Source organism: Carassius carassius, chromosome 18, assembly GCF_963082965.1.
Source record: "Carassius carassius chromosome 18, fCarCar2.1, whole genome shotgun sequence".
Lineage (NCBI taxonomy): Eukaryota > Metazoa > Chordata > Actinopteri > Cypriniformes > Cyprinidae > Carassius > Carassius carassius.
The window spans coordinates 11,150,421-11,161,475 of record NC_081772.1 but is presented as its reverse complement, the minus strand read 5'-3'; the positions used below and the strand labels follow the sequence as shown (position 1 = coordinate 11,161,475).

General features: G+C 40.9%; 1 protein-coding gene across 1 annotated transcript in view; it reads right to left on the bottom strand.

Annotated features, from left to right (window-relative positions):
* Positions 1–3,904: 3,904 nt before the first annotated feature.
* The window catches only part of LOC132092360 (uronyl 2-sulfotransferase-like), a 56,360-nt gene continuing 49,209 nt past the window's right edge, over positions 3,905–11,055 (bottom strand). Inside the window, exons 6-8 of the mRNA XM_059498557.1 lie at positions 6,916–7,013; positions 5,839–5,996; positions 3,905–5,651 (exon numbers count right to left, since the gene is read on the bottom strand). Coding sequence (XP_059354540.1) covers positions 5,305–5,651; positions 5,839–5,996; positions 6,916–7,013 — 603 coding nt within the window. The 3' untranslated portion in view covers positions 3,905–5,304. The remainder of the gene's footprint in view (positions 5,652–5,838; positions 5,997–6,915; positions 7,014–11,055) is intronic.

The window sequence follows — 11,055 nt, the reverse complement described above, 5'->3', positions numbered from 1 at the left end:
TGTCACTGTGTGACCCGCCCTGAAGTGCTGAACGCATGACGTAATCGACTGAGCGCGCGGGACAGAAAGCTTTGCTGTCATCGCGCGAGAGTCCAAATCTACTCCCAGAAAGGTAATCCGTTGAGAGGGGATTAATACACTTTTCTGGAAGTTTGTGCGTAAACCCAGGCTGTGTAAATGATTTAGCACAATATCTCGATGAGAGTGTGCTTGAGTCTGAGATTGCGCTAACACCAGCCAGTCGTCCAGATAGTTTAACACACGGACGCCCCGGAGCCGCAACGGGGCCAGAGCTGCGTCCATGCATTTTGAGAATGTACGGGGAGCTAGCGCTAAGCCAAAGGGAAGAACGCGGTACTGATACGCTTTGCCCTCCAAAGCGAATCTGAGGAACTTCCGGTGTCTCTCGATGATCTGAATATGAAAAAAAGCATCCTTCAGATCGATCGTGACAAACCAGTCGTTTGGTTGAATCTGAGACAAAATAGATTTTACCGTCAACATCTTGAATTTGCTCGACCTGAGTGCAAGATTTAGACGGCGTAAATCCAGAATGGGTCGTAATCCGCCGTCCTTTTTTGGTACCACAAAATAACGGCTGTAAAACCCTGACTCCATCTGAGAGGGGTGTACTTCTTCTATAGCCCCTTTGCTCAGTAGAGCTAACATTTCCTGTCTCAGCACCGCCATGTCCATCGGTTTCATCACCGTGGAGAGAATTCCGCGGAAAGGGGGCGGGCCTTTCCGAAACTGAATGGTGTATCCGTGACAAATTGTGCGTAACACCCATTGAGAAATGCCGGGCAAGCGTTCCCACGCGGCCCGAAACAATATTAGCGTTTTTTTTTTTTTTTTTTTTTTGTGTATAATCCTGAAGCGTATCCACGGCAGGATTTAATCCAACAAGATAAACATTGGGCCACGCTGCTAGCGAGAACGCGGCAGCTGTGTGAGCCGTCATACACTGGCCATCTTTGCCAGCCTCCGCGCCGTCCCTCAAACTCTGAAGGCTGGATTGTGCAGAGTGTCTGAGGGGGCGCGCGAATGAGAGCTCAGTTCAATGACGCTCGAGGTGCCTTTGCTGCGAGACAGTCAATGTTAGAGAACATGAAGGAAAACGCATGCATCAAACTCGCTGCGTTTCGTTGTGTATAATCCTGAAGCGTATCCACGGCAGGATGTAATCCAACAAGATAAACATTGGGCCATGCTGCTAGCGAGAACGCGGCAGCTGTGCGAGCCGTCATACACTGGCCATCTTTGCCAGCCTCCGCGCCGTCCCTCAAACTCTGAAGGCTGGATTGTGCAGAGTGTCTGAGGGGGCGCGCGAATGATAGCTCCGTTCAATGACGCTCGAGGTGCCTTTGCTGCGAGACAGTCAATGTTAGAGAACATGAAGGAAACGCATGCATCAAACTCGCTGCGTTTCGTTGTGTATAATCCTGAAGCGTATCCACGGCAGGATTTAATCCAACAAGATGAACATCGGGCCATGCCGCTAGCGAGAACGCGGCGGCTGTGTGAACCGTATACACTGGCCATCTTTGCCAGCCTCCGCGCCGTCCCTCAAACTCTGAAGACTGGATTGTGCAGAGTGTCTGAGGGGGCGCGCGAATGATAGCTCAGTTAAATGACGCTCGAGGAGCCTTTGCTGCGAGACAGTCAAATGTTAGAGTGTGGAAACTGCAGTGAGAGGCTTAGATGTGCATTAGCAGTCCAACAGCGCTCTCTGGAGGCGGGCGCAGTCCTAAGCAAACATGAAGGAAAAACGCATGCGTCACATTCGCTGCGTTTCGTTGTGTATAATCCTGAAGCGTATCCACGGCAGGATTTAATCCAACAAGATAAACATCGGGCCACGCCGCTAGCGAGAACGCGGTGGCTGTGTGAACCGTCATACGCTGGCCATCTTTGCCAGCCTCCGCGCCGTCCCTCAAACTCTGAAGACTGGATTGTGCAGAGTGTCTGAAGGGGCGCGCGAATGATAGCTCAGTTCAATGACGCTCGAGGTGCCCTTGCTGCGAGACAGTCAAAGTTAGAGTATGGGGACTGCAGTGAGAGGGTAGATGTGCATTAGCAGTCTAACAGCACTCTCAGTGAAGGGCATAGTCCCTTGCATATTAACATGAAGAAAAGCGTGTGCGTCAAACTCGCTGCGTTTCGTTGTATATAATCCTGAAGCGTATCCACGGCAGGATTCAATCCAACAAGATAACATCGGGCCAAGTCGCTAGCGAAAACGCGGCGGCTGTGTGAGCCGTAATCCACCATTTGAAGAGCAAAAACTGTTGATTAACGCGCTCGAGTGGGGGAGAGCGAGCACATGGAACTCCAGTGCATCACTGTATTCATATTCAAGCCACACATATCGCCCCTAACCAACACCTCGTGCGGGGCCTCGGCGACCGCAGAAGCGAAACGGTGGGGGTTAGACGCGAGGCGACTTAAGAAATACACTCCAGAGCGCGGATACTTCCTAATGACGTTAGTGCACAGGGGAAGTGTATGCATATTTTACTGTAGCCATAGGCTATCAAGGAGAGAACCTGTAGAGAGGCTGCAACGAACCTCTCATAAGTGCCTCCTCGTGATAACCCATCATACGGCTCCTACCTTTCGTTGACTCATCGCGTCCGCGGAGAGGAGTATACTGCTCGTAGATGATCGCTGAGAACGCGAGATAATAGGGCACAGAAGATTCGCTTCGTACTGAAGGAATGAAATCTGAGGTAAATGGCGCGCGGCACCAGGTATATATATGCCTACGCATGCTGGGCGGTGCCACGCGCTATTTGGCCAATAGGATTGGCGGGATGGTATAGGGCTTCAGACATTCGTCACACCGAAGGTGTTCCCATACGTGGTGACGTCACCGCAGCATCGAAGTGACCTATGAAAGGGAACTTGTACTTTTTGATGCTTTGAATCGATTGAGTGAGTGAAAGATTCACTCATGATACGTTTATTTGTCACCACCTACTGGTGTAACGATGCATAACGTGCATAAATGAATATTTTTGGTGAGTGGCTTCCAAAGTATCGATTCACTAAGGAATAGTTACAAAGGCCATAATCAAGAATCAAAAACTGTCCTTCCATATCAGTTTGAATAAACATGCAGGGTCTTCTAGGAAAATATAGAGCTTTGGTGAGAACTAAGTGAATTTCATTACTGCAATATTAATTGCTCGCTAGATATGACATTAGAATGGGGGAAAAAATTGATCAAAAATATAATTTAACACACAAACTGCCCACCTGCCGCAACTTTCAGACGCCATCTTTATTTTTAAACTTAATTTCATGGAATGGAACGCAAAGGATTGTGGGATATCAAAAGCAGTGAAGGAAACATCTATGCTGCCTCAAAAGCCTGTCCAAAATCCGTTTCATGAGGTGCATTCCAGCAAAGTCATTGCATCATACGGCAGCGAGGCAAGTCAGCTGCCTAAGTTTTTGGATGCAGACCAAGTTTTAAATCTGTAGGAAACACTGTTATAATCCATATATAAAATGACTAATATTAATATTGGGGTATAAACTGCCATAAAAAGGAAGTAATTAAAAATACATACCATAATATAAGACATAACCATTTGTTACCATGAGAAAATATAATAAATATTTTGATAAAGCAAAAATGAAAAGGTTCTACAACTGCTGTTAAAATACTTTTATTTTGAGTTTTCCCAGTAACGGTGAAGTTATTTGTAATGTTAGTAATTTCATTAAATTTTGGTATCCAAAAGAGTCACTCCATCTGTCGTTAAGTAACAATTCATTATCAGATGCTTTAATATTTACCAACTGTTAGATGCCAATATATATATATATATATATATATATATATATATATATATATATATATATATATATATATATATATATATATATATATATATATATGCTCTTTTTTTCTTCTTCCTGAGATCCGTACATGGAATGCAATCATCAAAAGTAATACTGTCAAATAAATTAAACAATATAAAAATCCACATTGGACACAACACAAGTACATACACCTATATACTTAACCGGCAAGTTTAAATGGGAAGTGTTAAATTCTGTGAGAGCTTGTAGCTTATAGCATTTATTTACTCATGTAGTAATAGTTCATTTCACTTAACCAGCATAGTTCAACAAAAATGCCCCATTAGGCTGACCTGTTATTAATGCATTCTTCAGTTAAATACACTTCAGGAACCTTAAGGATAAGTGTTGGTCTGTGGGCAGCATTTAAATTAGGTTTAAATGTAATGTACAAACTTATGTTTTCACATTCATGAAAAATGTTCTGTCCTGTTGTTAAACTTGTTTTTCCATGTGCTGTATGACAGCTTGATTGATATATTCCTTCAAAATAATTAATATAGTTTGATATTACCCTCTTGTTATTTTGTTTTTGTGATCCTAACCCAAAACATTAGTCACTGGCATATGAGTATGGTCTAATGCACTGATGCACAAGTACTTCAAGTGTTCTTAGCACATTACGTACCAAATGGAACTTAAAGGCCCAATTTTATAAAATGACTGAACACAACAGTTGACACACTGACAAGGCGAGGAAATGTTTAACATTCACATCAAACATTTTAGATGAACAGTGTGCGGCATTTGACATCTTGCAGGCATTCAAAAGTTTTTGATTCATTGTACAACACCTTATATGTACAATATAAAAAGATACTCTCAAAGACAAGCACTGAAATTCTGGCACAGAGTTGCAGCAGGTTTCTGGAACCAGAGGGGGAAGGGAGTGACAATGAGATGACATGATAATGAAAGCTGACTGGTGTTTTTGAGTTGTTTACAGTGATACAGCTTCTAGGCTTAATGAAGTAATCCTTGGCACTTTGTCGTGATCCTCACTTGCTTCTTTAGCGTAGTCTGAATTTGTTCATTTCTTGATATGTCGAGTTCAATCACCCAGGTTCCAGGTGTACAGGAGAAGTGCCTAAAAATCAGACTTCCATAGCATCTCATTCTGTTAGTTCATCCCTCCATTCTGACAATCCAACAAAATCCCTGTCATTTCAATCTTGTATCATCTCACCAGGAAATGACCATAACCAACTCAATTTCATAAACATGAACAAAATCATTTTGCCACAATTGTTGGTTCCTTAAATAATTATTCAGACCCTTCTGTGCTCCTCTTGAGAGTGTCTTGCAGGGCCATCCCATTTAAAACAGGGGTTACACACCCAAGTTTAACCTGGGAATTTTGACTCTACCTCCTGTCTGGATGTAGACATCAAGCTTATGAGATATCTGCCATGTCTACAACTCCATGGCTATTACTCACGGCTGAACCAACCAGATGTTGGCATCTTCCTGCCCCATGTCCTCTTCTTCCTCCTTTTCCTCTTCTTCCTCCTCCTCCTCCTCCTCCTCCTCCTCCTCCTCCTCCTCCTCCTCCAAAGGCTCATGGGTCCTGAGGGCAAGCTCACGGAGAAAGTCAGGTTCATGATTAGAGTTCAGGGAGGCAGACTTGAGGCCGATCTTCTTCTTGGTGAGATGGAACTGGTCACAAATGAAATTGTAAAAGTCATACTCATACTTCATCCTTTGGTAAAGCACCTGCAGAGCTTCTAGAGTGGGCATGTGCTTCCTTACTGTTCCTGTAAGGTTCCCCATCTTCCAAAATGCTGCAGAAAAATCAGATTTACAAAACTGAATCACAGATAAAGCTACAGAGTCTTCATTATTTTTTTCATCTGAATCTCTGCATGTTCAAACATGCTCATTCATTTGTGCATTAGCATTCACATTTGTTACTTTTCTTTATTTTTTATTTAATTCCTTACAAATTCAAAGTAATTGAATAAAACACACCAGGACTCTTGTAGATGGATAGGACATCACTGAAGTAGTGAGGTAGGAGTCTCTCCAGCAGGAGCAATACATCCTCCAGCTCTTCCAGAATTCCTACAAGTAAGAAGTTCTCTATAACATTTTGTTTGGCCCTCTCCACGGCCCAAACACCCGGCTCCCTGAGGCAGACCAAAGAAAAACAAAACAAAAAGCCAATTATTTGACAAGAAAACATACAACGATTTTAGCTGGCTTAACTGAAGAGATTTTACAAACATTTATTTCTGAAAACAGCACAAGATCTTAAAGGCATAGTCCACCAAAATGAAAATTCTGTCATTATTTACTTAACCACATAAGGATGAGTAAAGGATGACATTTTACATTTCACTTTTATTGTAATGACACTAAATAAAATGGTAGTCAAAAGGAACCCAAACTGCTTGGTTACCAAAATTCTTCATGAGATCTTTTCGGGGAAAGCCGTGGCCTAATGGTTAAAGAGTTGTATTTATAATCCAAAAGGTAATGAGTTTGAGTCTCAGGCCGGCAGGAATTGTAGGTGGAGGGAGTGAATGTACAGTGCTCTCTCTCCACCTTAAATACCACGACTGAGGTGCCCTTGTGCAAGGCACCGAACCCCTAACTGCTCCCCGGGCGCTGCAGTATAAATGGCTGAAATGTCACGTCACTTTCAAAAGTTTCTTTTGACTTCCATTTTATTTTTTGAATGAAAGTCAATGGGAACCTTAACATTCTTCAGAATATCTTCTTTTGTATATATTTTGAAGAAAGTCTTCATGAATGACTTGAAAGTGAGTAAATGATGACAATTCAGATTTTTTGGTGAACTATCCCTTAAAGCCTGTGAAAGTGTAGAATAGGAAGAAAGCCTCCATGATTACAAGACAGCTATTTAACTCTATAATCAACACAGATAACAATAAACATGCATTCCAAATAAATTATAAAAATGCAAACAAGAATCTTATTTGCACAAGTTGAATTTATGCCATTAAAGAGAGTGCTAGCTTTTGGCTTGAGTACATTTCAGCCATCATCAACATTAATACCCCAAGAGTGATGGGTCATAATTACCTGCACTGAGGGTGTTGTCCACAAAAGTATGGAACGATGTAGAAGAGACGTGGGTTAGAGCACTCTGGGTAGTTCTCCATGATGCAAACGTTAATGTCCTGCAGTGGAGAAAAGGCGAAATGAGTCAGACAGACCGATGCTACAGCCAAAAAGAAAGCAGCACATTGAACAAAAAACTGGAAAACTGAGCAAAAACTCAAAATGTGCTTATAAATCATAGATGCACTAATTTTCATTGGGTTAAATGCTGTAAACCCCCATCCAAAGTACTACCGATCCATTGCTATCGATTCGTTTTAGTGAACACAAGGGGGCACCACTTACACAAGCAACGAACCAAGTCATAATGGTAATCTTTTATATGATAATCTGGACCCAATGCATTAACAGAAACAATATTTTAGCACTTTATCTGATCCAAAAGCTTTAATTTCACTGGGCAATCCACCCACAGTTAAAACATATGCCAGGGATGGCCTATGAAACCCAGTGTATTTTGTTTCAATTTTTATGCAACAAAAAGAAACCAGACAAGTCAAAGAAGACCAGGGATAAAAACACATCAGTTCTTCCTTTCCCTTATTTAATTACCAAGACTATAAAACATACTGTATGAAGTCTTCAGAAAACAACATGGACAAGAGTAGAAAGGAAAGATGTGAAAGAAGGCAACAATATGAATTTTTTTCATAACAACAACAACAACAACACAGCCAACAATGCTATAATGACACTATGAAACTTAAGAGAATGTACTACATGCTGAAAAGAACATGGTAGAGATTACACTTCTTGGAAAAGAGGGACATTTGTCAAGTTAACAGCACTGTCTTTTGCACAAGAGAGGTTAAGTAAAGACCACATAGCCATGAGCTCCAGACTCCACACACTCCTTCCCTTTCATGAGACCCAGGTGGGTGCCTAAAAACTGGGCAGAATCGCATGCAAGCTGTGGGTCTAAAGGGAAGGGCAGTCATGCTGGCAGTTATTTCCACATTAATCTTTCATAGTAGAAAACCCTTTATTAAGGACATTATTCCTTTATTAAGTAAATGAAAAGGTCCTCTAAAGTTGACACACATTTGCTGATGAAAAAAAAGCAGACTGCAGTGTTTAACTTGCTTTTGCTGCAAACATGTTCATTTGTTGACAATATCAAGCTGATGCATTGGAGATTCCTTCAAAGCAGTGGAGCTCCAGGAGAGCCAGTTCCTTTATCAATACTCACTCTGTGTGCATCTGAATAGAGTCTAAAAGCCAAGAGTGCATCAATGTCCTTTTATCTGCAACCCTACTTCGCCCCAACAGAGACACATACAAACTCTGATGGATATGCACTTTGAATGCAAAGCATTTTTCTGTTTAGAGAAAGCTGCAAAAAGGATGAATGCATGATAATATAATATAAATAATCATAATAATAATGGTTATTGCATATATAATGTTTGGTTGTATTACAACTAACCACTGTCTGAGCAAAGCAGAAGCGAGAAGAGATGTTTGGAGACAAGATGAGACAACAGGATACAATAGGCAGGGCCGTGCACGGGGGGTGGCCCCTCTGCCCTCATCGTCTGAAGTGCCCCTGTGCGCACCCATTCCTGATCCCGGACGTTTGTTAACACTCTGCTAATGATCCACTGATTCCACTAATCCTCCGTGTTTTATCGCTCGCTCCCCAGTATCACTCTCTGTCCGAGTGCTGGAGTGGGGACAACAGTTTCAGAAGTTCGTCCCATCGACAGCCAATGAAAGGGCATTAATAGATTACAAACAGTGCTTGAATGAATAATTTGGGAGTTTTTGTATTTTTGTCATTTCTGTTTTGCTCCTGGTCTTTTAATAATGGTGCTAAGTTAACAGTGTGTAAAAAATATCCACGTTCTCGAATGACAATTAGAATTCTTGTCGAATCAAAATGTTGAACCCGATCTGATCTGATCTGATCTGATCTAAATAACACCAAATTTGCTGTTATTGGCACACTTTTTTAGAGAAATAATGCCTTCACAAAAAAAGAAGAAGACAGAAACAGAGAGAAAGAGCTGAGGGAGGCTGCTAAAGGCAGTTCAACACTGCCAACGTGGATTAAAAGCTCCAGCAAGCAGGCAGGTAAATCAACGTTATAAATTTAGCAGTTTGTCACACTGTAACTTCTGTACAGTACATTTCCCATTATAATCAATTTTTTTAGTTAATATCAGTAATCTGTATAACTTGTATCATATAATATTTATAATATTTTATTCAAATCATATTAATAGTAGGATTATACATAATATAAATGCAATATTGACTAAAATAAATGTTCTAAAAGATTTTTACGTTAGCATATAGCATAATACATAGATTTATGCTGTATAATATCATATAAATTATATTCATTGCATTAGCAGCACCCTTGTGCTATAGTGTGACAAGAAAGATTTCAGTAAGAAGCAGAAGCAGTATTTACAATGTGATTGTAAAACACTTTATTCAGCTCTGTGATGTTCAGTCAACAGGAGAACAACCAATGACTGTGCTGAAGGAGAACCAGCTGAAAGTTGAGGACATACTGTATATTTGCCAGGCCTTATGAAGGACTACAGTCAGGAATACAAAAGCTAAATGAAAAGGCATTATATGTTCATTGCCATGCTCGATGCTTGAACCTTGTTCTAGTGGCGACCGCTTAGTCAAGCATACACTTTGTCAGTTTTTTTTCACAGTAGTTGAAAAACTTTACACCTTCATTGCCAACGCCACAAAACGAGATGCAGCATTTGTACAAACGCAGCAAACCATGAATCCAGGCCAGTGTGCCCTTGAGCTACAGAGGCTCTCAGACACCTAAAGGAGGTGCAGGGAAACAGCCCTAAAGACACTCAGAAAATGCCTTGTCTATGCAACACTGCCCATCTCCAGAGCCTCCGATGAACGCTCATTGTCAAAGCTGAAGCTGCTGAAAACTAAAATTTGTAATGCATGTGGACAAGAAAGACTCAATGATCTTCTGCTTTTGGCCATTGAAAAAGACATCCCAGTCATCAAAGATGAAGCTATCAAGATCTTTCATGACATGGTATCAAATAGAAAGGTTTTGCTGTAAAAAAAAAAAAAAAAAGTAACACCAACATGTAAAATATTTATATGTGAATATGTAAATAGTTTGTTATCAGCAATGCATAATTGTGATTATTCTTTCAAAACATCTTTAATAAAGTCTGAAATTTCTGAAAGCATGTGCTGTCTTCTCCTGCCCCAACCCATAGTGCCCTATTTTTTTTTGTTTAAGCCACTGCCCCTCAAAATGTCTGTGCACTGCCCCTGACAATAGGAGACAAGAAGGCTGCCACAGAACTGAGAACCTGGATGGGTTCCACTAATAGGGGCAATTTCCTGCCTGTGTGTGCGCACACACACACACACACACACACATAGCTTATGCTTTCAGTCATTAGTAAAACATGGGCATTACTTGAGTCCTACACTTTTGAAGGTCTGCCAGCATACCTCACACAAAGAATGTTTGTTTTTGTTGTTTTTTTTGTAATGACCTTGCAGAACAACAGAGTTACAGTAGCGTGTGCAAGGACACATCAGAATGATTGAAAGTGACAGTTAAGACATTTATAATGTTACAAAAGAGTTCTATTTCAGATAAATGCTGATCTTTTGAACTTCATATTCTTCAAAGAATCCTGAAGAAAATGTAACATGGTTTCCACAAATACATTAAGCAGCACAACTGTTTTCATTAATGATTATAATAGGAAAAGTTTATTGAGCACCAGATCTTAAAGGATATATATATATATATATATATATATATATATATATATATATATAGGGTTTTAAGATCATGATATCAAATGTACTCAAAGGTGCCCAAACATCTGACAAGCAGTTTATCTTTCTCTCTCTGTATATGTGTGTATTTTTCCACACCTGAGGGTTGTCTGGAACAACACTGGGCCACTGACCCAGCCACCAAGCAAAACATACACACACAAACACACTTTAAGTGTTGAAAGGAAACCAGCTTGTAAAATTTCAGTCATGCCAGGTGAGAAAGTCCCCCTCCCCATATGCATGGTCGTTCTCTAAAGCTCTTGCGCACAGTTTAGAAACTCACTTTACATGATTCAAACTAACAGG